This window comes from Megalobrama amblycephala, linkage group LG22 (assembly GCF_018812025.1).
Source record: "Megalobrama amblycephala isolate DHTTF-2021 linkage group LG22, ASM1881202v1, whole genome shotgun sequence".
NCBI classification, from domain to species: Eukaryota; Metazoa; Chordata; class Actinopteri; order Cypriniformes; family Xenocyprididae; genus Megalobrama; species Megalobrama amblycephala.
In genome coordinates this window covers 16912346-16939334 of record NC_063065.1, presented here as the reverse complement: position 1 = coordinate 16939334, position 26989 = coordinate 16912346, and the positions used below count along the sequence as shown (strand labels likewise).

General features: G+C 35.4%; 1 protein-coding gene across 2 annotated transcripts in view; it reads right to left on the bottom strand.

Moving 5' to 3' along the window:
- The window catches only part of sema5a (sema domain, seven thrombospondin repeats (type 1 and type 1-like), transmembrane domain (TM) and short cytoplasmic domain, (semaphorin) 5A), a 182683-nt gene that overhangs the window by 50741 nt on the left and 104953 nt on the right, over positions 1–26989 (bottom strand). For both annotated transcript variants that reach the window (XR_007182444.1, XM_048174264.1), the window contains exons 8-14: positions 25015–25300; positions 24481–24616; positions 20267–20471; positions 15078–15285; positions 8450–8567; positions 4538–4719; positions 1928–2071 (exon numbers count right to left, since the gene is read on the bottom strand). Coding sequence is in view for 1 of the 2 variants with exons in the window: in XM_048174264.1 (XP_048030221.1) it covers positions 1928–2071; positions 4538–4719; positions 8450–8567; positions 15078–15285; positions 20267–20471; positions 24481–24616; positions 25015–25300 (1279 nt within the window). In the remaining variant the exon portion in view is untranslated. The remainder of the gene's footprint in view (positions 1–1927; positions 2072–4537; positions 4720–8449; positions 8568–15077; positions 15286–20266; positions 20472–24480; positions 24617–25014; positions 25301–26989) is intronic.

Genomic DNA, 26989 nt, shown 5'->3' with positions numbered 1-26989 from the left:
TTTCAGCAAAATAATAAATTACATAAATAAAAGCACAAGATGTTGTTTATTAGTTATTTCCACTATTGCGCGTTGTTGCCATATGGCAACATAACATATCATCAAGTACCTTAAAATAATATTTTTTTCCAATTTTTTTTTTTTTTACAGCACTTCGAGTTAAGCCATTCTAAGAAAAGAAAAAGAGTCAAATATTTTTTTTTATAAATTTATCATAATGCGTGCGGTAGAGGGTTAAGTCAGCAGAACTGACAGATTTGTATTTTGTACTACTCATACATTTTAATTGTTCTTAACTTGAAATGTTTGAGTACACTCATACATTTAACTTTTGTAACATTTAAATTTTATTAGTGTAAAATTAGTTAGCTATAACACGCTAATTCAGAAAATGCTAACTTGCTAATTTCTAACATGTTAACGATAGCACTTGCTGACATTAAACTTCAAAATTAGTATAACAAAACATTAATCACTACTAAATCTCCCACTTAACATTAATCTTGCACAAAATACATTATGAAACACTTAATTTTAGCATTTACTCTCCCTTTGAATGCCATGGGCAAAGCATGCTGGGAAATAGAAATCCCAGTCCAGTTTCAGTTAAATTTAAGTTTGTTTAAATCAAAAGAAATAAGCTAATAAAACTCAAAGCAATGAAACAGTTCAGTTTACTTAAAATATATCAGTTCTGTGAACGTGAAAGCAAAAGAAAGTGCTAAATACTCATAAAAGTTCATTTGACTGAACTAATTTGTTTCATTTAAGTTTGTCCAACTCAAACTAAATAATTATTTGGAGCGTTAGGGTTTACAGTGTACCATTTTGTTTGATATTGTTGGTCGCCACTTGGGTCCTGAAGCAAATTCAGTTGATATCCACTGTCTAGGAGAAACAACTTAGATATTAGAGATCATTTCCATTTCCTTATCTTTTTATGTCCTGTCAGGCAGTGTTGCCAAGTCCACGGTTTTCCCGCGGAATTGGGCTACTTTACGCTGTTGCCGCGGGTTGTATCAAGCCAAAATAACATGATATTTAGCCCCTGGAATGTGAATTTTACCAGGGAAGCCTTACCAAAAACACAAATTTTAGCGATTTTTTACCGTGGGACCCCCCTGAATGCGATAGGGCTAGTTTTGAGGAGCAATTGGGCGGGTTTTGTTGTGAAAACCTGGCAACCCTGCTGTCAGAGGATCCATTGAGTTTCAAGTTTCAATGATGTCTTTAACATGAGAATATGGATAAAAATGTTTGAAGATAAAAGCCTAAAGTGCGATTTGGGGAAAGTTGGCACCTCCAAAGGAGGGACCATAATGTTTTCAACAGATGCCTTTCTCGTCTTCTCTTCATCCGTCTACTTCAGGTCTAATTTTTCAGCTGCAATGCACTGTTGCTTAGAAACCTCACACATTCTCAGGGCAGCGCAGTTTAAACATAATTCTGCCATGATTAGACGGCGCTGCATCATACCTACAGTGTTTCAGTAAGTGTGTGGAGTCTGTGGTGGCAGTTCCTGTAATTAACAAGCCTTAGCATGTTTATTTTTAATTGGATGTCATTCACACAAATTATGGGGCAGATAAAGAAGAACCTCTCTCACTCCTCCATTCAAACATTTGGTTTGTGTGCTGATAGTTATGCACTAACAAGCTTTCTACAGATGAACATTGCATAATAGGCTGAGTAATAAAAAAAGCAATGAAATGAGCAGCACATATTCATTCATTATCGTCAACTGCCTTGCAGTCACAGTAGCAATTGCACGTGCAGCAAGTGAGAATAAAAGGAACAAACAAAAGAAGCGCCATGCCCTTTCAAACAGGCACGTGCCGCCTACGATTTCTGAGCTAAGTGGATTTTGAATGTAAATTCCAAATAAATTACATAAATAAATAAATATGCAATATTGCTTTTCTTTTACCTTTCTTCACGGTTCTGGCCCACACAAACGCGTCCTCCATGGCGGGGAGTGGGGTTGCTGCAGGAACGTTGTCGAACTTGGAATCCGATCCCACAGCTGGTGCTGCAAGGAGCCCAGGCCGTCCATGGCGTCCAGGCCCCGTTTCTGAGGATGGATACATTACAGCAGTAATCACTAATCAAATGCTGGCACAGCTGGCTGGTATAATCCAACCTTCTGTTTGTCAACTTAGGATCTTAGTTAAGACCGTTCTAAACCTGTTTACATTGCAGCACTGCGAAATTAAAACAAAATAACTGCATGAAATAATTTAGCTCAGAATCACACAGAAACAGCTCTTTCATGGTATGGTATGAAAGATTGTTTCCACTTTAGAGTCAGAACTAAAACAGGAAGTTTAAATTTTTTAATAAATAAAGCAGTCCCATTGTGATATATAAAATCACTTTACAATAAACTTACCAATAGAGAAAATGTCATATTTAAAATCACAATTCAAAATGACAATTACTATCGCAAGACAAATAGTCACATTGTGAGATATAAAGTCGCAATTACAAGAATAAAAGTTGCAATTGAAAGATATAAATTCAGAACTGTGAAATATGAATGTTGATTTGAAATGACAATTACAAGAAATCAAGTTGCAATTGTGAGAAATAAAATCACATTATAATAAACTCGCAATTGAGGGAAATAAATCCATAGTTGGGTCAATGACGTGATGGGTCATTTTTTGATCTAGATATCTTTTATTGAATCCAAAAGGTTTTAATTATATTTTGCTACATATAAAGGTATTTTAAAGATTATGAAGTGTCAAAAGGTCATTCGGTTTAACCGTCCAAAGGCCAATACAGCCATTTCATTTGTGATTAAAATACCTTAAAATGTAATAAATGTTTTTTTTTTTTTTTTTTTTACTGGCATGATTTTATAACATCATATATAAACATAGTGCAAAATGGTATTAAAATTATGTGTTGAAGTCGTTGCTTTGTTATGCGACAGAATGTCCGGAAAAATGATTTTCATTGATGTCATTCGGAGTAACCAATATAAAGGGACCATTTTGGATCAAGTCAGGAGGTCAATATCATGTGACAGGCTGTGACATCATTCAGACACCTGCAAAGGACCACATGGTCATGAAGTAAAGTTACTAACTCTCTCTCAACTATTTGAAAAATTAATGTTTTCACTTGCTCATATGCATGTCCCGAAACATCAGGTCATTCGGTACAACCGCTGTAAAACATGGAAAATGTTGTAATATTTTAAAAACTTGTACTAAATATAAAATGTTTTTGCTAGCTAGCTAGATATCAACCTGTTAGCATTGTTTGAAAATATTGTCATTCGGTATAACCAAATGTGTCATTCGGTAAAACTGAAATTTTGGTTAAACCAAATGACTTTTTTTGGTGACAAATTTTGTCCATCTTGTAAAACTTGACAAAAGCAGTGTTAATTGATCATAAAAACCACATAATCTCATTGTTAACACTTAATAAAACTTCAAAATTAATTATATCTCCATTATGGTTTTTTACACTTTTAAAACCTTTTTAAAACCTTTTTTTTTATTATTCTGGCATGATTTTATAACATAATATATCAACATAGTGCAAAATGGTATTAAAATTATGTGTTGAAGTCGTTGCTTTGTTATGCGACAGAATGTCCGGAAAAATGATTTTCATTGATGTCATTCGGAGTAACCAATATAAAGGGACCATTTTGGACCAAGTCAGGAGGTCAATATCATGTGACAGGATGTGACATCATTCAGACATCTGCAAAGGACCACATGGTCATGAAGTAAAGTTACTAACTCTCTCTTAACTATTTGAAAAATTAATGTTTTCACTTGCTCATACGCATGTCCCGAAACATCAGGTCATTCGGTACAACCGCTATAAAACATGGAAAATGTTGTAATATTTTAAAAACTTGTACTAAATATAATTTTTTTTTGCTAGCTAGCTAGATATCAGCCAGTTAGCATTGTTTGAAAATATTGTCATTCGGTATAACCAAATGTGTCATTCGGTAAAACTGAAATTTTGGTTAAACCAAATGACTTTTTTTGCTGACAAATTTTGTCCATCTTGTAAATCTTGACAAAAGTAGTGTTAATTGATCATAAAAACAACATAATGTCATTGTTAACACTTAATAAAACTTCAAAATGAATTATATCTCCATTATGGTTTTTTACACTTTTAAAACCTTATTTGTCAATGACAAGATATAACAGTCACACGGTGAAAAAAAGAAACTAATATGAGATCTAAAGTTTGTAATAAAGTCTATATAAATATACTTGTAAATATAAAGTAAATTTTGAGATATAAAGTCGCATTTATGAGAAATAAAGTAACAATTGTGACACATAAGTTCGCAAATGTCATACGAAGAGAAAATAAGTTGAAATTGTGAGATATGACGTTAGATTGTGACATAAGATGCAATTACAACAAAATAATGTTGCAAATATCTTACTTTGAAGTGGAAACAGGCTTCCATATAAACAAGCTATATGTTATGCTTAAATTGTTACTTCCTGTTTGTGTTTTAGTCTTTGTACATTTTTAGGACGTTGTATACCTGGAGCAGTTTGCCACCTCAACACTGATTCCTTGGCACGGTTGCCCTCCACACTGAGGGCTCGGGCTGTCACAGGCTCGAGTCCGACACTGGCACGAACCAACACTGCCGCCATCGCTGTGACTACAAGCTTTCCATCCCGACCAGGATCCAAAGTGACCATCCACAGTCACATTCCTCACCTAGACACACACACAAAAAAAGAGAGCACATAAATAGTAAATGGGCACAGAAACAAATAAACAGAATATGAATGCAAATAAATTATTACTGCAGAATGTGCAGATAAGGTCACATTTGCCAGTTATTAGATGAATCCAAACTAAAATATACTGTAGCTTTCAGCATATTAGATTTGTGATAGCTGAAAATAACACAGGCTCCTGTTTGGAAAATGAACACGCTTTAGAATGAGCAAATGTTTTCATTTGAGGCATTATATGAGAATGTAGTAATGAATAGCTAATGTAATTTTGTTATTGCACTCTGGTTATTAACATCTGAGGTATCAGATACAGGACAACATATTTTGTGGAACAAAAGGATAAGGTAATGTTGTCTAGCGCATAAAACACGATGAGTTCTGTGGAAAAGATTGTCATTGCATTATGAATAGAGAAGAATAAATGAACCTCTGTGTGGAGAGAAATTGTCTGTGCTCTTTGTGTACCGAACGCATTAGAGAGTCACATTTCCAAGCGGTAAAAAAGTACAAACAAACCTCATTTTCAAAGGCCTAGCTTTTCTTTTAAATATAGATGGGGTTTCTGCCAATTTTAAGATGGGATGATATAGTAAGTAGACATTTTTTTTCTCAGAGAAAACAAATGTGGTTCTTTGTTTATTTCCATACTGCGTCAGCCTCCAGATGGGTTTCGTGAATGAAGTGTGTCTCCATCTAGACTTACTGTGCTCTACTACTGAAGTAATTTTAGATCTGTCGCTCAACCTCAGACACCTGGACACAATCACACCCCGTGGACGAATATGTAAGATTCCTTGCTATATAGTATCCAATGAGTAGGATGTCTTATATGTGTGATATAGGCACAAAAACAGTTGTTCCTCATGGTTGAATTGTATTTGCTTAACAACACTTAAGTAAATGGTTTTTGTGGTTGTTGTTTTTTGATAAAAAAACAGGTGGGTCAAAAGACAATACCATTATTTTGCAGTCTTACACAGTCATTTTATCTTTTTGAATCATGAAGTGTATCTCAAATTTCACACTGAATATCACATTTGACAGCCTGAACTAATCTTGCTAAGTCAACAGATGGTTAAATTATCTGATATCTATTAGAAACTTACTAACCTTGACACAGGGGTTTAAAATTTAAAAATGTTAAATTAACATTTTAAAACCAAACTGTTTCATAACCCCAGTTTTTTACGGAAGAGGATTAGGGCCAAGCAATAATAAAAAAATAAAACCATCTCGAGATTAAAGTTGTTAAATTTCGAGAAAAAAGTCATTAAATTACGAGAACAAACTCGTTAAATTACGAGAAAAAACCCGTTAAATTACAAAAAAAATCTTGTTAAATTACGAGAACAAACTTGTTAAATTACGAGAAAAAAGTCATTACGAGAACAAACTCATTAAATTACGAGAAAAAAGTCATTAAATTACGAGAATAAACTCGTTAAATTACGAGAAAAAAGTCATTAAATTACGAGAATAAATTCGTTAAATTACAAGAAAAAAGTCATTACGAGAACAAACTCGTTAAATTATGAGAAAAAAGTCATTAAATTACGAGAATAAACTTGTTAAATTACGAGAAAAAAGTCATTAAATTACGAGAATAAACTCGTTAAATTACGAGAAAAAAGTCATTAAATTGCGAGAACAAACTCGTTAAATTACGAGAAAAAAGTCGTTAAATTACGAGAATAAACTCGTTAAATTACGAAAAAAAAGTCGTTAAATTACGAGAATAAACTCGTTAAATTACGAGAAAAAAGTCGTTAAATTACGAGAACAAACTCGTTAAATTACGAGAAAAAAGTCGTTAAATTACGAGAACAAACTCGTTAAATTACGAGAAAAAAATCTTTAAATTTCGAGAAAAAAGTCGAGATAAAATGTTGAGAATAAACTCATTCAATTATGAGTTTATTGTCAACATTTTATCTTGACTGATTTCTCGAAATTTAACAAGTTTTTTCTCGTAATTTAATGAGTTTATTCTCGACATTTTATTTAGACTTTTTTCTCAAAATTTAACGAGTTTTTTCTCGAAATTTAACAACTTTAATCTTGAGATGGTTTTATTTTTTTTATTATTGCTTGGCCCTAATCCTCTTCCGTAGTTTTTAACCTCAAACCAACTACCAAAACATATATATATATTTTTTTTAATTTAGTTGTATTATAGTCATTTTACACTAAAATATGCTGGGTTAAAAACAACCCAAGTTGGGTTGAAAACAGACAAACCCAGCAAATGGGTTGTTTTAATCCAGCAGTTGGGTTAAATGTTAAGTTTTATTTAACTCAACTATTGTTTAAAAATTACTGTAATGCTTGCTTAAAATGAACCCAAAATATGGTGGAAATGAACATTTATTAATAAGTTTAATGAATAATAATTAAACAATGAACATTTATTAAATTAATATTAATTAATTATGTGTCTGATTATTAATTTTCAACCTATTTTGAGGTCATTTTAAGGCAGCCATATAGTAATAAATGAAATAAAACTTCCCAGCACGTTGGGCAAACATTTAACAAAAAATTGCTGGGTTAAAACAGCCCAACTGCTGGGCTAAAACAACCCAATCACTTGGTTTGTTTATTTTCAACCCAACTTGGGTTGTTTTTAACCCAACATTTTTTAGTGTGTGTACTGTTTGAAGTTCATTTTTTGGGGGGGGGGAAATAATAGGACAAAAAAAAAAAAAAAAATAGGCATCATGTAATTGACAATCATTTTTCAGGCAAGATTCAACCCTGCATCTTCCACATGAGCATATTTGGAGCACATTTTTGATTTTTGTTTTCAACAACAAAGGAAATAATACCTCAAAATGTGCAACCAATATGTTTAAACAACATGTGTGAAACTAAATCAATACTAAATCTTGCATTCTCGTGACTCTGAGAGCAAAGCCTCCCACACTTTTGCACTTCCCTGTGTGTGTTCAACAATTCCATGCTGCTTTCTTCAGGCAGTGTGGGAGGCAACTTGCTATTACACAAAATGTCATTTCTCAGCTACAGCTACAATGTCTCTTACGACCCTGTAAGAAACAATGCCTGATATAGTATATAGTATGTGTGTCTACAGATGTGTGTGTGCGGATCACGTTGGTATTTCACAGAATGCTGCATGTAACCTTTAGAACATGAAACCTCAAGAAGAATAAGTGTCCAAATATTTTCAGAGCCACTGTAAATGGGACCTGAAGGATTGGACAAAGCATTCTGGGAGTGATCTACAGGCTGGTAGGCCTCAGGCCAGGGCACATGTCAGCACAAAGGAGTGTGGGAATATGAAACCATGTTACCAGAGAATGCCACTAAAAAAAATCTATGGCTGACAGCAATTTTTTGCTGCGCTTTGTTTCCTTGCGCACATGTGCAATTGGCCTTATATTTTCTTTTTGAGTACAGAGGGAGGATAAGTTAGTTTTGCTGCAAAAGCATCAGATCTGCATTGTCTCAGCACCTGCAATGTTTCCTCAACATTGTTATAAAACTCCTCTAAGGTTGTCTGCTGTTATGATAAAAAAAAGTTGATCTTGCTAGACTGAAGTTACGGTTGAAGTAGGCGCATTTGTCACTGTTCTTCACCAACAGACTGGATCAGCATCAAGAGTCTTGATATAAAAAAACAAAAACAGCATTTGGCTTTGAGGGCTGAGGCACTGCGTGAATGATTGAAGTGCATTCTGGATACTCACAGGACACCGTGTGATGCTCTGCTCCCATTGGCTCATGCTGATGCTCTCTTCCAGTGTGGTGCATTTCTTGAGCACCAGATCCCAGCCGCAGTACGGATCCCTGGCCCCCACACAGGCACTGAGAGAGAGAAAGAGCAGATGCTCACGTTATATGAAATTTTAGGGCAACATTAATCAACTGAGAGAAGACAAAAGAAGAGCAGAAGTGAAGAGGTCATATAACGAGAAATCCAATTTTACTTTATGAAAGCATACTGTATGTTTCACAACTAAAAACTTCCTCTCCAGTCCAAAAACACCATCTATTGACACTAAACTGGAAGAGCGCCCTTATGAAATACTTTCAGACATCAGAAACTTGAAGACTGTAGAGGTGAAACAAGGAACACGTATGATAGATACTATTGTTCATGAACAACAGAACTAAAAACAAATAAAATAAAATAATAATAATTATTAGTATTATTATAAATAAACTGTAAAAGTCCACCAAATTTGTGCTGTTGAAGCACCTACAGCTCTGCACATCCTTCTGAAAAGGCCATGGATGCATACAAAATCACATATTTCCCTACGATATAGTAGGCGAAAAACAGTATGTGACAAAAGAAGTATGTCCGAATACACAGTACTTATAAAAGAGTAGGCAAAAAATACCTGGATGGCCTACTAGAGCTAGATTCAGAAGTGTGCATACAATAAACACTTTACTATCCCATAAGGTCACAGGAGAGGATTTGTGAATGGAAGTGAAATGACTTAACCAAAGCCATTTCAAGGCAAGTTTGCAAGGTTAAAAAAAGAAAAGAAAAAAAAAGCCTGCTAATGCTGTGGTATGCAGGGAAGGAGTCAAAAGGCATTGTTATTGGATGTCAATAGACACTACACTGAATAAACTGCTTTTGTGGGAAAACGGCGTATCATTTAAAGAATCGACATCCCATCGGCTAATCTTCAACATGTTTGCTCTTAAACATTCATTTTGGATTGATCTATTTTTAGAATTTACACCGAAAACAAAACTGCTGTCCAATTATCAAATATTTCTATGGTATCCACAAACAGTAACTGACTGTCGCACAACTCTGAACGAAATTCAATGACACCAAGGCTGAAATGCGATTGGTTATCAAGGCACATGTGATTCAAATTAGCCGTTAAACTTTCTCCAAAGGTAGAGCCATGGACCCTCGTATCTCCCGAAAATAAGACGATCTCTGACTCAGTTGACGCTGGCAGGTTACATGAAAATGACAATATGGAGAATTTAGTACATGCAGATTACATTCATACTACATACATTTATTATATATATAGAATGTACTTTTTAGCAGTCACAAAGTAATAACTTATTTAAAATAAGTACCTACCATTACTCAAGACAGTATCCAATCAGCAGGAGTACATAACTAGTTTCTTACATTGCAAAAGGGCGTTTACATAGAAATTAGGGGTGTGACGAGACCAGTATCTCACGAGACGAGACGAGACTCGAGATTGAGTTCACGAGACGAGACAAGATGGCGAAATACATGACTAGAAAAAATATTCTGCAGGTGTATTTGAAATGTTTTAACTAATCATTTTGTAATGAATGTCAATTCAGTTCTACTTTCTGAGACTGAATTATCATATGCAGTAAAAGACAACAATACTCAAGTAATGTTAAAGGTTTTGCCACTAACTCAACTGACTGACTTCTCTTCTGTATGATTTCAGTCTCTTCAGATCTTACTGTACATGAATTATGAGCTTCTACAGCTTTTGACCTCCTAACTGAACTCCTCTCCACAATCTGATCACAGAAATAAAAACAGTATAAATAAAAATTGTAACACTTTACAATAAGGTCTCATTTATTAACATTAATGTATTAACCAACATCAACTAACAACAAGCAATATATTTGCTACAGTATTTATTAATCTTTGTTAGTTGATAAAAATAGTAATTCATTGTTAGTTCATGATAGTTCACAGTGCATTAACTAATGTTAACAAATGAAACCTTATTGTTTGTACTAGTAAATAATAAGAAGAGAAAACTGTTATTCATTTTTATGGTAACACTTTACAATAAGTGCAACCATAATCGCACTCTCTCAATATTCAAAGATCAAATAAGACCACATTTTTCTTTGATACAGAGCTGAGAGATGGTTACAACTACACTGCCCAGCCTAAAATAGCTTTCATATTGAGAGATAACTTATCTGTATTCATCAGTGAGCCGCTTTCAAAATGCGGGGTATTGAAATCACGTTTGAATGCGCGCGCGCGTTTACTTTCACTTTTAAACGGTCGCGCGTACTCTGTAAATATGGAGCGGCGGCGACCGTTATCCAACTGAATTAAATGTTTTTTTTTTATTTAAATACAAAGCAAAAAGACAGTGGAGGCAAAATGTAAACGTAGCGGTGGCATATTCTTTCCTAATCATCCTAACACTCTGTCATGGCAACATCACGAGACTACTTTTCGCCTCGACGAGAAATCTCGTCACAGTTTAGTCTCGCGAGATCTCGTGCCACGAGATCTCGTCACACCCCTAATAGAAATCTTAAAGGTGCCATTCAACGTTTTTTTTTACAAGATGTAATATAAGTCTAAGGTGTCCCCTGTATGTGTCTGTGAAGTTTCAGCTCAAAATACCCCATAGATTTTTTAAATTAATTTTTTTAACTGCCTATTTTGGGGCATCATTAGAAATGCGCCGATTCAGGCTGCGGCCCCTTTAATTGCTCGCACTCTCCGCCCCCTCCCGAGCTCTCGACTCTATCATTGTATAAACAAAGTTCACACAGCTAATATAACCCTCAAAATGGATCTTTACAAAGTGTTCGTCATGCATGCTGCATGCATGCATCGGATCATGTGAGTATTGTATTTATTTGGATGTTTACATTTGTTTCTGAATGAGTTTGAGGCTGTGCTCCGTGGCTAACGGCTAATGCTACACTGTTGGAGAGATTTATAAAGAATGAAGTTGTGTTTATGCATTATACAGACTGCAAGTGTTTAATAATGAAAATAACGACGGCTCTTGTCTCCGTGAATACAGTAATAAACGATGGTAACTTTAACCACATTTAACAGTACTTTAGCAACATGCTAACGAAACATTTAGAAAGACAATTTACAAATATCACTAAAAATATCATGATATCATGGATCATGTCAGTTATTATTGCTCCATCTGCCATTTTTCGCTATTGTTCTTGCTTGCTTACCTAGTCTGATGATTCAGCCGTGCACAGATCCAGACATTAATACTGGCTGCCCTTGTGTAATGCCTTGAACATGGGCTGACATATGCAAATATTGGGGGCGTACATATTAATGATCCCGACTGTTACGTAACAGTCGGTGTTATGTTGAGATTCACCAGTTCTTCGGAGGTCTTTTAAACAAATGAAATTTATATAAGAAGGAGGAAACTATGCCATGGTAAATTCAATTTTTAATTCTAGGGCACCTTTAAAGGCACAGCATCAAAAAACAGCCTGTTGACCTCTAAAAGGCAGAGAAATTTGGATGTTTTTGGATGTTTCCCTTATCTGACTTATCTATTTCAGGTCTTGGAGTCTCTACTAATGTGCTGATGAGTCAAATCAGGTGTGTTTGATTAGGAAGTGAAAATATGTGTTGGTGTGCCTCCAGGAACAAGGTTGGGAAGCAGTGCTGTAAACTAAATTGTGACACTAAGTGGAACAAAAACTTTAAATAATTTTATAAGTGGACCTCAGGGAAATAAACAGAATGATAAAAACACACGATATGAGCCTTTTTAAACAGTTCTTATTATAAACTTATTATAAACTTCTTATTATAAAACTTGATCTGGGAATATTTCCCTTGAGTCTTGGTAATAACATTCATCAAAAACAGAGAACAGCCCTGAGACGCCAAATAGCTTTTCAAATTCATTGAGGACTATCATACACACCATCAGCACAGATGGAAAGATGAAGTAAAGCATTCAGTTACGTAAAGTTTGGAGAACAGTGACACAGCAATGTGAATGTCAGCAAAATAAAACAAGTCATTTTGTCTGTTTATTAAAAAAAAAAGTTTTCATAAGCTCTCTTCTTTTGTGTCAGAAAGCATAGAGGTGTGAGTAATTGATCTTTCCCAATCTATAAACCGCTTAACAGGATAGAAAAAGCTCATCAGGCAAAACTCAGCTCATATTCACATAACTCAGCGCTTTTCATTGGAATGCAAATGGAGAGAGATGATGAACAGGCTGCCATCTCCCCTTATGAGCAGAGATTAGAGAAGTGCTCTTGATATGAAGGCCTGGAGGCACAATATCAAACATGATGACTGTTCTTTGTTGCCCTCTGGCAGAGGATCTTTGTGACATTACGTTTATCCTGGCGCAGTGAAAAATTAAGTTGCAGGCATGTATGTGCTGGATTAGTAGTATAATTTATCTTTCCAGGAATCAAAATGTTGGTATTATTAAAAGCCATCATGAAATGTCATCTGCATTTAATTTCTGACATAAAATGTGGCATTTGCAAGGGAAACGAATGGGTAACGAATGAAGTTCAATGTAGTTACAATAGTTACGTTAATGCATTAGGTATCACGAACTAACAATGAAAAATACTTTTACGGCATTTATATTAACATATTTCAAAAAAGGTTTTAAGCCAATTTATATCTTTTGCTGTAGTGTGTCAATAGGAAATATCCGTTCACATTTCCAAACATTCATTTTGCTATTAATTGTAATAATCCAGTGAGATTTTTGAATACACAAGGAGTCTGACAACAGCCGGTGCCCCACATGGAGATCAGAGCTCACCATCATCAAATCCGTCTGTGATTACATGAAGAAACAGAAGAATCTGAGACAAACTAAATCCAGGAGAACTGTGGCCGTGTCTCTAAGATGCTTGAAGAAACCTGCCTGCAAAGATACAGTAAGAGTGAAGAGTTTTAGGCACTTGTGTAAAAATGCTGTAAAGCGAGGATGTTTTTTAAAAATACTGTTACAAATAGATTTTATTTATCAATTAACTTATATTAACTAAATCAAAACAATATTTTGTGTGACCACCCTTTGCATTTAAAACAGCTCTTGTCCAGGTACACCTGGGCATCATTTTTCAGGTAGCTTTGGAGGCAGGTTTCTTAAAATCTCTTGGAGACACGGCCACAGTTCTTCTGGATTTAGTTTGTCTCAGTTTCATATGTTTCTTCATGTAATCACAGACGGATTTGATGATGGTGAGCTCTGATCTCCATGTGGAGCACCGGCTGTTATCAGAGTCTTATTGAAAAGAGTTACTAACAAAAAAATTCAGGCGTGTAACAAGATAGTCAGCTACAAAATAGGCTGGGACTTGATATTACTCTGTGAATTGATTGGATTATGAAAAAATAGGATACTTAGTTATTTGTTAATACTTTTACAAAATACAAAGAAAAGAAAAGTTGTGTCTGGTGCATAAAGTTAATATGTTTTTTAAGATTTATTTCCATCGATTTTTGCCTTTATTGTGATAGGATATGGGGTGTCTCGGGGGGTCTCTCAGGGTCTCCATGTAATGTAATGTAATGGGACGTGAGACAAACTAAACTGTCATTTTAGGCAGTTTTTATTACGCTGATGTTAGTTAAAGTGTTCGCTCTTTAAAATAGTTTGTTGTTAGTTTTATTAGTTTTATTTAATATAGTTATATTTGATGCTATAAAAACTTGAGTTTTGATGTCATGATTGACAGCTGAGATTGACAGCTTCTCTGAGCGAAGTAGTCACTGAAGCACCAACAGACTTTTTTCTGGATCTTCAGGAGGAGATTGGAGCTTTAACTTTAATTTCTACATTTCCTGAACTGTTTATTTCCAACATGTTCTCCAACCAATACGCCCATATAGGTCGTTTGTCACTTCCCTAAAATACGACCCATAGGAGCGTTTACTAAAGTTGCGCCCCTATCGACAACAGGACACTTTCATTTTAATGCATTGTTCCTTTTATCTGCGTCATATTTCGGGTTTCGCGTAGCTCAATTGGCAGAGCATTGCAATATATAACAATATGCAATCATGTGATCATGGGTTCGATCCCACGATATTGCGGTTCCACTTTATGCTCACTACTGCACAGACTCGGCTCCAAGTTCACTATGCGCAGACTCGAGACTCAATGTCAGCGGCATATTGGCACACTGGTGGCTTCACTGGGAGAGAGTATAGGTGCGTCGTCCTTATTTTTAATTTTTTTTACAGCCTATGGCCGGGACTCGAACTCGGGTCACCCAAAGCGCAACGGTGCTATATGTCGCCATGCTGCCCACAAGGCTATCGGTGCCGACAAAGTTAATATGTTTTGATGAAAGGGTATAATCAAAGTGGAAGTAGGATCTGTCAAGCTCCAAAAAGGACAAAAAACATCCATTTCCATATGACTTGTTCACTATATTATACATTCATATGAAAAATGTGCTGGCTAGCACTGGTCACCATTCATTGTATATGCTAAGAAAAAAAAAGTCGTTTTTTGAAAGACATGAGGATGAGTAAATTTTTGGGTGAACGGTTCCTTTAATAAAGTAGTTATGAATTTCTGCTTTGAGATGTTTTACATCTGTCTGCCGAGAAGCAGTAGTACTTACTCTCTAGACTTGTGGAAGTTGCAGCGCATCAGGGGGATTTTGATGACCTGGTCTCTGACTCCAACAAATAGCTCACTGCGGCTGTGAAGTATAAGCAGGCTGCGGATTGGCTGCCTCTTCTTCAGAGGGAAAAGCTCAATCTCATCCAGCAAACAGCTGCCCATGGTCTGGTTCAGCGGGGAGAGGACCTTCTTAATGGTGCCATAATCTAGAAAGAGAAATTTGAGAACAAGTGTGTTAGGGAGAATGTAAGAGAGAAGGGAAAAAAAGTTTAGGTGATCAAGTGGGGCATCTCTGATGACCCGGTGAGATTGGAAGGAAATGATGTCAGAGAAGCAGCAGTGGAGAATGACCTCAGACCTTTTCAATCACATGAAAATTCTATGAAGTACTAGTCTGCCACCTGGGCTGTCAACTTAAATTTGGATGTACCATTTGGATCAGAAAGGGCAAACAGGGCGGACTACTCTCTAGAGATGATTCATTATCTCTCCAAAGGGTGGCTTGTGTGCAGTCAAAAGGAGGACAGAATTATCAGCTGTATCACCATTTCACAAGTTACACATCCCTCTCCGGAGCATGTGGTCTGAGTGGCTGCGGAGTCCATGGAGGACATTCATTGGTCTCATAATGTCACAAAAAGTGAACTGGATTGGTTCGATAAGCTATATAATGTCTATTTTATCCTTGGTGTAGTTGCTGTTATTCTTCTGTTCATGCCAAAGCTGTCTGTCAGATGTTTTATAGGAGCCATACAATGTGTGGGGCAATGAACTTTTAGATACTGTACTACAAGAGACACTGATTAGGTCCCTGCCCTTGTCAAAACAGGCTTCAGTGCACTATTTCATTCCATTCGACTGTGAAAATTCCAGCTACGTTCCTCACACTTCAAGCTATTATTGTCTGGTATGAATTGAACTGCGGCTAACACTATAAACATGGCACATAAAGGAATGTTTGCCATACCAGAAGATTTATCTTATAGTGCCTCTAAAATATTTTGATCTTGAGTGCACGTCATTATCCTGAAGTCCATGGCAAGTGACTGCGATTTTGAGCTGTAAAAAATTAATTCACCCAGAAATTAAAACTCTGTCATAATTTTCTCATCCTCATGTTGTTCCAAATGTGTATGACTTTCTTTCATGGAACACAAAAGGAGAGATTTTGATGAATTGTGCTGGTTGCTATTTTACATATAACTACAATAAATGGATATTGAAGCTTGCAAGAATCACCATTTACATATCATAAAAGTGATCCATACAATGTGTGCGCATTATTCCAAGTCTTTTGGAGTCATTTGAGATGTTTGTGTGAGAAACAGACCAGTGTTGTTATTGTTAACTAAACCTAAAACTATTCAAAATCATTTTCTCTAGAAGCACATATATAGCAATAAATAAAGCTGAAATAAAATAAGATACAAATATTAGATCAAAACTTTAATTAGAAATGTTGCTTTGACAACTAACTGATATAAATAATGTTTAGTTGTACTAAAAGTACTAAAACTAAAACTGGTATAAATATAGATTAAAGCTGAATAGATATATTAAAAATAGACTAAAATAATAAAGTGACAAAAGCACATTCCAAAATTACTAAAACCAAATTTAAAATGTTAAAGTTCATTTAAAATATTAATAAATACTATAATAGTATATAAAAATACTAAAATAACACTGGAACAGACTGAAATTAGAGTCATTATTGACTGAAAATCTTTATATCGAACTTTGGTGTGTTCAAGAGAGAAGTAGCGATGTCCATTTCGTGAATGAATCTTTCTTTTGAGTCATATCTTTTTAATAAATTGGTTGATTCCGTTAACAAATGTTCGAAGACTTGGAATATGTGGCATGTACGAAACCCCTAAAGGGACATGGTGATAGAAAAAATATAATATAATATAATATAATATAATATAATATAATATAATATAATATAATATAATATAATATAATATAATATAATATAATAATTTATACAACAGTTCTTTCTGGTTCTCGAATCTGATTGGCTGAGAGTCGTGCGATATTCTAGTGATAACAGCACTCCTACCTTTTCACCGTTTGTATCACTCTGCTTGAAGCTGTCATGGCGAGCAAATCCACCGTATTTTTTTTACAAATACTACACTTGTTGTACCACGAACTCCAGTTTTTAAAGATGCTTATGCGAGAAGACCTGACCTGAAATATGTGACTCATTTTTAATCATAGCTACATTAAATTATTACGCCATTAGATGGCAGCAAACTTTACAAGTGAATGAGTCAGTCGCAAGAGACTTTTAAATTGAAAGGGACTTTTAATATAATATAATATAATATAATATAATATAATATAATATAATATAATATAATATAATATAATATATGTATTTCCTCGCAAAACGAAAAAGAAACATATTGCAGGCAAACACAAATGCGAAACATTTGCGAGAGAACACAAAAACATTGACATAATTTTTCCTCCTATCTCATTTTTTTTTCTTTCCCATCACCATGTCCCTTTAGGGGTTCCATAGGTATATGGACCACTTTTAAAAATGGAAAGATGAAAAAAAAAATTCCATTAAAATTTTCTTTTTTTTTTTGTTCCACAAAGGAATAAAGTCATACAGGTTTGAAATGACATGACATTTTGATAATGTCATTTTTTGGGTGAATGATTCCCTTACTTCCTTCTTTCTTTTTTGCAATTCCATTCATTTATTCCCTCCTTGTCAGATCAGACAGACAATGTGAATGCTGTCGAATCAGCATGAGGCTTTGACTCCTGCCAATAATCGAAAACAGTTGGTGTATTCCAGAAATAAAATCAAAGATGCGCTGCTTGCCCAATTAGCAATTGTTTATGTTGTACAATTTAGCAAGTGTCTCCTTTCCTTTAACAAGTGTTTATTTAACACAGTTCTTAACAACAAGTGTCTCCCTGTAATTTAATTTCTGTTGACAGGTAACTAGAGGTTCAGTGTGTTTCAGCAGGCCAGAGCAGAGAGGCTTGGAGCTTTCTAGGGCTCTGGTGTGCATCTGGATAGCAAATGACAGCTTACAGTACATTTTTTTCCTTATGTAAGCACATGCTGCTTTGATGTTTCATCGCTGCTACGTGTCGAATGCCTTTATTCAGCCTGGTGACCAACTGTTGCTTGCTTCAAAGACCATTGATTCAAGTGGACCACCAATTACTAGAGTCAGTTTTCCCCTGTGCCTTCCTCATGGCAATGCAGAAGTCTTCACTCGACAAAGTTTTGATGGTAAAAGTAACATTCTAATAAGCTGGGTTTAATGAGAAGTCGGCCACCTGGGATTTTCTGACTACTTTCATATTACAAGCTTTAATGTTCATTTCAGAATTTTTTATTTATTTATTTGTTTTTATTTTTGGCTCAGATCTGTTCTTTTAACTATCCACTATTCATATGCTTGTTTGTGAATGGAATAACAAACTTATCTATATATTTTCAAAAGTTTGGGGTCAGTACGATTTTTAAAAAAAATTTTTTTGAAAGTCTCTTATGCGAATCAACCGTGCATTTATTAGATAAAAACACAGTAAAACAGTAATATAGCTCTGTTTTTGCATTTTAATATATTTTAAAATGTAATTTATTCCTGATGACAAAGCTGAAATTTAAGCAACCTCCCTTGCATATATATATATATATATTTACCGACACATTTGGTTATACCGAATGACAATATCAAACAATGCTAACAGGCTGATATCTAGCTAGCTAGCTAGTTAGCTTGCTAGCTAGCCAGTAAAAGGACAATAAAACATTTTATATATGGTTCAAGTTTTTAAAATATTACAACATTTTCCATGTTTTACAGCGGTTGTACCGAATGACCTGATGTTTCGGGACATGCATAGGAGCAAGTGAAAACATTAATTTTTCAAATAGTTAAAACAGAGTTACAGTAGTTAATTTGCTTCACGATCATGTCCTTTGCAGGTGTCTTGATGATATCATCCTGTCACATGATATTGACCGCATGACTTGATCCAAAATGGTCCCTCTATATTGGTTACTCTGAATGACATCAATGAAATTCATTTTAACAAAGCAATGACTTCTACACATAATTTTAATACTATTTTGCACTATGTTTATATATGATGTTATAAAATCATGCCAGAATAAAATATATATATATACATTTATTACATTTTAAGGTATTTTAATAACAAATGAAATGGCTGTATTGGCCTTTGGATGGTTAAACCGAATGAAATCTTTAATCTTCAAAATCTTTAAAATACCTTTATATGTAGCAAAATATAATTAAAAACTTTTGGATTCAATAAAAGAAATCTAATTGTAATACCTTACATACTTTGGATGTCATATCTTTGTTTTTTATTATTATTAAGGCCTTTGGACAAAAAAATGACCTGTCACGTCATATATATATATATATATATATATATAATATTTTAGGGGCATTTCTTCCAAGGAGGCAAGGGAGGCAGTGCAATTACAAAAAAAAATAAAACAATGCAAATATTACAAAATTTGACATTAAAAAGTGTACACGTCCCTAATTTTCTTAAGGAACGCTTTATCCTTTAATGAAATTGATGAAATTACAGCGGGAGTCTGCGTCTCTCGTGCCTCCTCTCAGCTAATAGAGAATCAACAGACACCCTAAAGTGTGCGGAAAGTCACATAAGAATTAGCAATGCCTCCATTGCGCTATGACTATGTGATTGGTCATGATTGGATATGATTGGTTTGTGCGATAAATCCCGCCTCTTGTTCACGTGCGCATTATGCGCGTCAGTCTGAATTAACAAAATGATGGTGTCAATGGGAAGACTAATGAAAAAGTAAGTAAACAGCTCAAGTCACGTGAAAATCAAACTTGAAAAGACCCGAAAGTGTGATTGGGGGGGGAGTTTAGTTTAGTGAGCAATCAGCTTGTCGAAATTAAACTAGTTCAAATAATTTTCACATGTTTACAAAATATTTGTTCCAAATTGGTTCCTATTAGCCACAACTAATGGACTGCAGCAAGTAGTGTACTATTAGTAGAACATCTTGTGCTGCAACTCCATTAACCTTCATCAATAAGGTATATCTAATGTGGTGCTTATTTTAGAATGCATGTACATAAATGTTACTACTTATAAACCTCCTCTTTCTTTCCATACAGACGTGATGTGGTACTATACCTGTTGCTAGATAAATGATGTGGTAGAGCATGTCTTTGCCCTGCACTACATCCACAGCCACATGGGAGAAGCGCACATTGTCCTCCATGAAGTACGGCACAGGAACGACAGGCTGTACAACCTCATGCATCAGAATGAACTTCTGGGCATCCTGCAAATTCCTCTCCGTTAAGTTCACATAAGAGCCGTAATCTATTGTGCCACACTGAGAAAGAACAAGAGAGATACAGATGATGAGAAAACAGTCTATGGGGAAATACAAAACAATTTTGCAAAATTCACTAAAAGCTGTTGGTCTGAAAAACCCAAATAACAAGCAGAAGCCGTATATGCTTGTTATATCATGATTTTGCTTGTTGTATGAATTCATGATAATTTCATCTATAGAAAAGGAGTTAGAAATGTGGCAAGCAGTTGTCTCCCTAAATTATTGTTTCCCACCCTGAATAAGATCTTGTATGGAGAAACAAATTAGCTGGCCTCACAAAACCTGCACTCTCTCCTGGATCACATATAATCAACATCAATCAGCTGGAGATCAACAAAAGCATAATTCTACTCAAATGGGGTGCATGCTGGTCTTTCAGGAACAGAATATACAGCGCCACCAATGCTGGAAGCCATAAATTTGAAGCTCATAAATCTAGTCTCAACAACATGGACAAATGCTTGATGAAGATGTCACAGCAAGCTAGATAAAGTGGAGCTCCTGAAGATCATGAATCCTTGTAGCCTGGTAATACCAGACTCTGCTACTTCACTTTGCTTCGTAGACAGAGTCTGGAATGGCATAATAGAGAAGTGTTTTCTCTCTCGCTAGGGGACGCTTGTCTGAAGTTTAAAATCATTGGTTACCCGTAAGCCAATCAGATACGTTTAGTTATGACGTATGTTATCCGCCTGTACAGCCGCATCGAAGCACAGACATCATGCATCGAACTCAAATCTATGATTGAACTTCCACTGTAAACCTGTTGTAAACACATGATGATGTGAGCGAAATACCGGAGTGAACATGGCTGTGAACGACTTTTGCAGATTATGCGAAGTTAATGCATCCCGAAGTTTGCATCCCGTGTCTCGTTTCCCATTTCCGCGGTCGTTTCGGTTTTCGATTTCTCTAACCTACAATGTAAAACTCGGCGCTTAGCATCTACGTCACGGCTCTCAGCCCGCCCTCTGTTCGTTGATTGGCCCGGCTGTTTCCAGACCGGTGACAAACACAAAGCTCTGACGCTGTATCAGACTGAGTACAGAAGCGAAATGAAATTGAGCGGAAGTAGGAAGTCTGACGTAGTCAGGCTAGAATCCTTGTGGTCCAAAGGGAAAAAAGAATGAAGTAAAAGACTTTTTTCTCCTCACGTGGACTTCAAAAACTTAATTATCAGGTCACAGAGATTGGCTTCAATATGCTAGACGAGAATGTCTGATTCAGCTGATCCACAAAAGAAGTCCATGCTGATCAGAACGTTTTTAAATGGTTTAGATATGGTAGTCAAGTCATTTTAATGGGGTCATTACAAGGCCCACATAGAATCTGCACCCAATTCCACAGAAAACTCTGAAGATTTGAAGAAATCTGAACACGTCATTCAGAGCATCTGGCCCTTGCGTGTTTGTTATTAGAGGCGAAGCATGTAATCGAACAGGTTTTCAACACAATTTACTATGTTTAAATTCATTCCGGAGAATTTCACCCAAATTCAGCATAGGAGACGTAAATAAAAAGTCTCCATCTGGGCCTGGTCATGGATCTCACGCTGATTTAAAACACTTTTAATTGCCCTAGATTAACTCTCTAACTATCAAGCAATTACCAGCAATTTAAGGTTAATACTTCAGACATGTTTACATTCTTCCATGCTGATCACTAGAGTTTGACCATGACTTTAGATTTCTGAAGAGAGTCTTAAAACTAAATGCACTTCACACTCATTGTGAAGTTGGCAGTACTCCACAGGAGATGAATACAGGCTTTATTAGCTCTCATCGTTGCAATTGTCCTGCCAAAAAATGTTATAAGCTGGCAACTTCATTAATAAATTCATGAGCATTACAAAGACATGGAAATGGAGGTAAATTAATGACCGCGAGAGAGACTTGAGCCGTCTCCTCTTCGCTATCATCAACAATATCAGATTTGGGTGTTTGCGGGCTTTGGATAATTAGAAAAATTCACCTCACATATTCTTGTTTTTTCCTGAGAATAATCAGGTGAAAACATGAGGCAATAAAACCAAAAACATCAGTCAACATCTCGTTTTAATTGGGCGCACATAGGTGGAAGCTGAGGTGAGAAAGTCAATTATTCTTTTGGTTGTTTACTGCTGGAGTGTTGCCAACAGAAAGAGACCTGGCAATCTTCACAAATACAGTTCTATTTGGCAGTAGAGAAACAAATCCCACATTTTTTATTGGTATTAACCTAAAATAAAATGTAGGTAGTCTTTAAAATATAAAATATAAAGTATCCTCCCAAAATATGATGAGAAGTCCTAAACATAAGTCATCATTTTGACATAATCTGTTAAAGTCGTATGCAATCAATTTTCAAAATTATGTACAAATATTTAAACTATTAACAATTTTAATGACCAAAACTTAATATTAAGCCATATCTGTTTGTGCACAATCCTTTTACTTCATGATTTTATCCCATTACAAAGAAAAAAAAAAAAAAAAAAGTAACGTTTTTTTAAATTAAGACCTCCAAAAACTGCCCCCTACAGCATGGTGAGAAGACAAGAAAATAATTTTCTTCATTTTTAAGTCATAAGTGGTAAGATGTTTTTGAAAGTCTCTTATGCCCACCAAAGCTGCAAAAATATCAAAAATAGAGCCTAAATAATATTATTGTGGAATATAATTTAAAATAACTGCATTCTTCTTTAAAATGTAATTTATTCCTATGATATTCAAGTTGAATTTTCAGCATTAATACTCCAGTCTTCAATGTCACATGATCCTTCAGAAATCATTCTAAATGTGTTGATTTGGTGCTTAAAGGATTAGCTCACTTTAAAATGAAAATTATCCCAAGCTTTACTCACCCTCAAGCCATCCTAGGTGTATATGACTTTCTACTTTCTGATGAACACAATCAGACTTATATTAATAAGTATCCTGATGTGCTCAAGCTTTATAATGGCAGTGAACGGGACCAATGAGTATGATTGGTTAAACTCAAGAAAAGCTCAAGAAAGTGCATCCATCCATCATAAACATACTCCACATGGCTCCAGAGGGCAAATAAAGGCCTTCTGAAGCGAAGCGATGGGTTTGTGTAAGAAAAATATCCATATTTAACAAGTTATAAAGTAAAATATCTAGCTTCCGCCAGACCGCCTTCAATATTCAACTTTTTCGTAAGCTGGAAGGCAGAAGGCGTAGGACGTAGCGTAAGCGTTTTCAACTGCGAGAGGCGTTACACTTTTTTCGTAAGTTGAATACGGAAGACGGTCTGATGGAAACTATATATTTTACTTCATAACTTGTTAAATATGGATATTATTCTTACACAAATACATTATTTCACTTCAGAAGGCCTTATTAACCCCCCGGAGCCGTGTGGAGTACGTTTATGATGGGTGAATGCACTTTCTTGAGCTTCATATTCATTGGTCCTGTTCACTGCCATTATAAAGACTAGATGAGTCAGGATATTTATTAATATAACTCTGATTGTATTCATCAGAAAGAAGAAAGTCATATACACCTAGGATGGCTTGAGGGTGAGTAAAGCTTGGGGTAATTTTAAAGTTAACTAATCCTTTAAGTAACATTTCTTATCATTATCAATGTTGAAAACAGTTGTGCTACTTAATATTTTGTGTAATATTATATTTTTTTCAAAGTTCAAAATAACAGCATTTACTTTTCATCTTTAGTAACATTATAAATGTCTTTACTGTCATAGCTTAAATTTGCAACAATTACTCATGATTTAATGTTTAAAAAGAAGAAAAAGAAAAATCACACTCCCTAATTTTGTTAACAGAGTCAAAATATTATAATTAATGGAAAATAAATCTCTTGATGATAATAAGGATGATGATAAACAGTCTCTGAAGGTTAAGCACCTCCTTTCATTGACCATTTGAGAGTTTCAGGCCCTATTCTGTACCCTATTTGTGGAAAGTGCCACTTAACTTTTAAAGTAGATGGAGAGAATGCATTCTGTCCGTAAAAGTGGCTGTCATTTGCTGGATGCTTACCTGGAAGTCAGGGTTGGGATTGGGGTAGGGCAGCCAAGCAGAGCGTGAGTTCTCCTGGTACTTGAAAGGCCCACTGAACACTTGGGTAATAGCGCTAAAATTGAAGGCGCACACTGCTGATGCGGCAATGCTGTTGCTGAGAACAGAATCAGAAGTAGGCAGTCAGCACACACACACTTATATGCAACACTTTTTCATTGACAATCATTAAAGCATAGTGGATCATAATGTGAAAAATGGATCTGTCCATTGCTGACTGTGAAACAGATCTCACAATACCAGAGATATAACAGCAGGTAAGCAAAAAACATAAAAAAAAAATAGCAAATGTATGGTGTTAAAATCATAGTGTCCCCTTTTACCTCACACATAAAACTATGCAATTAATAACCTTTTGCTGGCAATGCAGATCACAAAATTGAAGTCCTACTGAAAATAATAGGTCATAAGCTGACTTCTGTGGTTTGAAACCTTTGAACACAACAACAGACACCTAAAAAAAACAGTGTTGTGTTCAAACGGTGCTTTACTCACACATTAGTGGTGAAAATCCCATAGAGGAGCTCAAGCTCAGGCAGGAAAAAGGTTCCCTGCAGCTCATTGTAGTTGAATGGAATCTCGCCCGGCCGTGAGCAATTAAGCCTGGCCTTCATAAAGGTGGTCCAGGTGTCCTCCAGCAGAAAACGTCCACCGATGTCGTTCTTGCAGACGCGGGCGGCACGAGAGAACACCGTCCTGCCACAGTCATGCTCCACGGCGTTCTCACGGAAGAAGAAGTAGGTGAAGTTGCCGATGTCATAGGAGGAAACGAAGTTGGGCTCTGAGTTTGACAGAAACGGGGGACAGGATGACAGTGATAAATAACGGATTGCACATGGAGCAGAACCGCTGGCCCATCGAGATGCGTTTATTAATCTTATGCTTAGGTAATGGACGAACTCATTTGTCATGGGAGAAGAGAAAGGTTACGGTGAGAAACGATCAAAGAGAGCTTACTCATTTAATTATCGTTCTCCATTCAAAACAGATGAATGCACAAGCTTCTCAAAGGCAAAAAGAGCAAGCTGTCATGGCCAACTTCGTAAAATTCAAAGTGAGTAGGTGGTGGTGATTGACTGTGAATTCATTTTCTTTTGTGGTGCATAACACATTTGCACAACATGAAGGAGGAAAAAATAAATTGGAAAAAGTTAATGTAAATGTAAATCAGGTAAAATTCTTCTCTGTCAAGATTCTTTGATAATAATTTTTAAACTCATCAGCTCAGGCAATTTTTTCAATTTGAACGATGATGTTTAGATTCCGATTCCAAGCTCTACAGTTAAATGTTCATACAAAAATTAAAATTCTGTCATAATTCACTCACCCTCATGTTGTTCCAAACCTATATGACTTTCTTTCTTCTGTGGAATAGAAGAAAATATTTTGATAAATGTCTGTGTTTTTTTTTATTTTATTTTTTTTATTCATGTTCCTTAAGTCACACAGGTTTGGAATAAACAGGGTGAGTAAATGACTCACACAAATTTTCATGTTGGGCAAACTATCCCTTTTAAGATGGTTATTTTTTTTCTTTTGCGCCAAAAGCAAATACTCCTTCACAAAAACACCAGTGGTTTTGCTCCACAAGCCAGATGGACATCAAATGTTGACTAAAACACTAAAATTGAATTCATTTTTGTGTAGTGTTCATGAGTTTGGAAGATGACGGCATGTCGCGAAACGCATTCATTTTGGAGTAGGCCTAATTGTCTAGCTCATAAGACTGATGAAGATGAAGAGAAAATTACTATCAAGCTTGATTTGAAACACACCATTTGAAGTCAACAACAAATTCAATTGATTGACTGACTGATTGATTGATTGATAAAACAGATCAAAATCTTTGAATCTTTGAATTCTTTGTTCAGGCTACTTCACAACATTCCACTTTGATGGGTCATTAGCCATTGGGGGAGTGTCTTTTGTCTCCCCTTGTGTGAATCACATAAACAATTCAATTCAACAATTCATAAACAAGATGGACATCAAATGTTGACCAAAACACTAAAATTGAATTCATTTTTGTGTAGTGTTCATGAGTTTTGAAGATGACGGCATGTCGCGAAATGCATTCATTTTGGCGTGTGCCTAATTGTCTAGCTCATAAGACTGATGAAGATGAAGAAAAAATTACTATCAAGCTTGATTTGAAACACACCATTTGAAGTCAACAACAAATTCAATTGATTGACTGACTGATTGATTGATTGATTGATTGATTGATTGATTGATTGATTGATTGATTGTTTGATTGATAAAACAGATCAAAATCTTTGAATCTTTGAATTCTTTGTTCAGGCTACTTCACAACATTCCACTTTGATGGGTCATTAGCCATTGGGGGAGTGTCTTTTGTCTCCCCTGGTGTGAATCACATAAACAATTCAATTCAACAATTCATAAACAAGATGGACATCAAATGTTGACTAAAACATTAAAATTGAATTCATTTTTGTGTAGTGTTCAT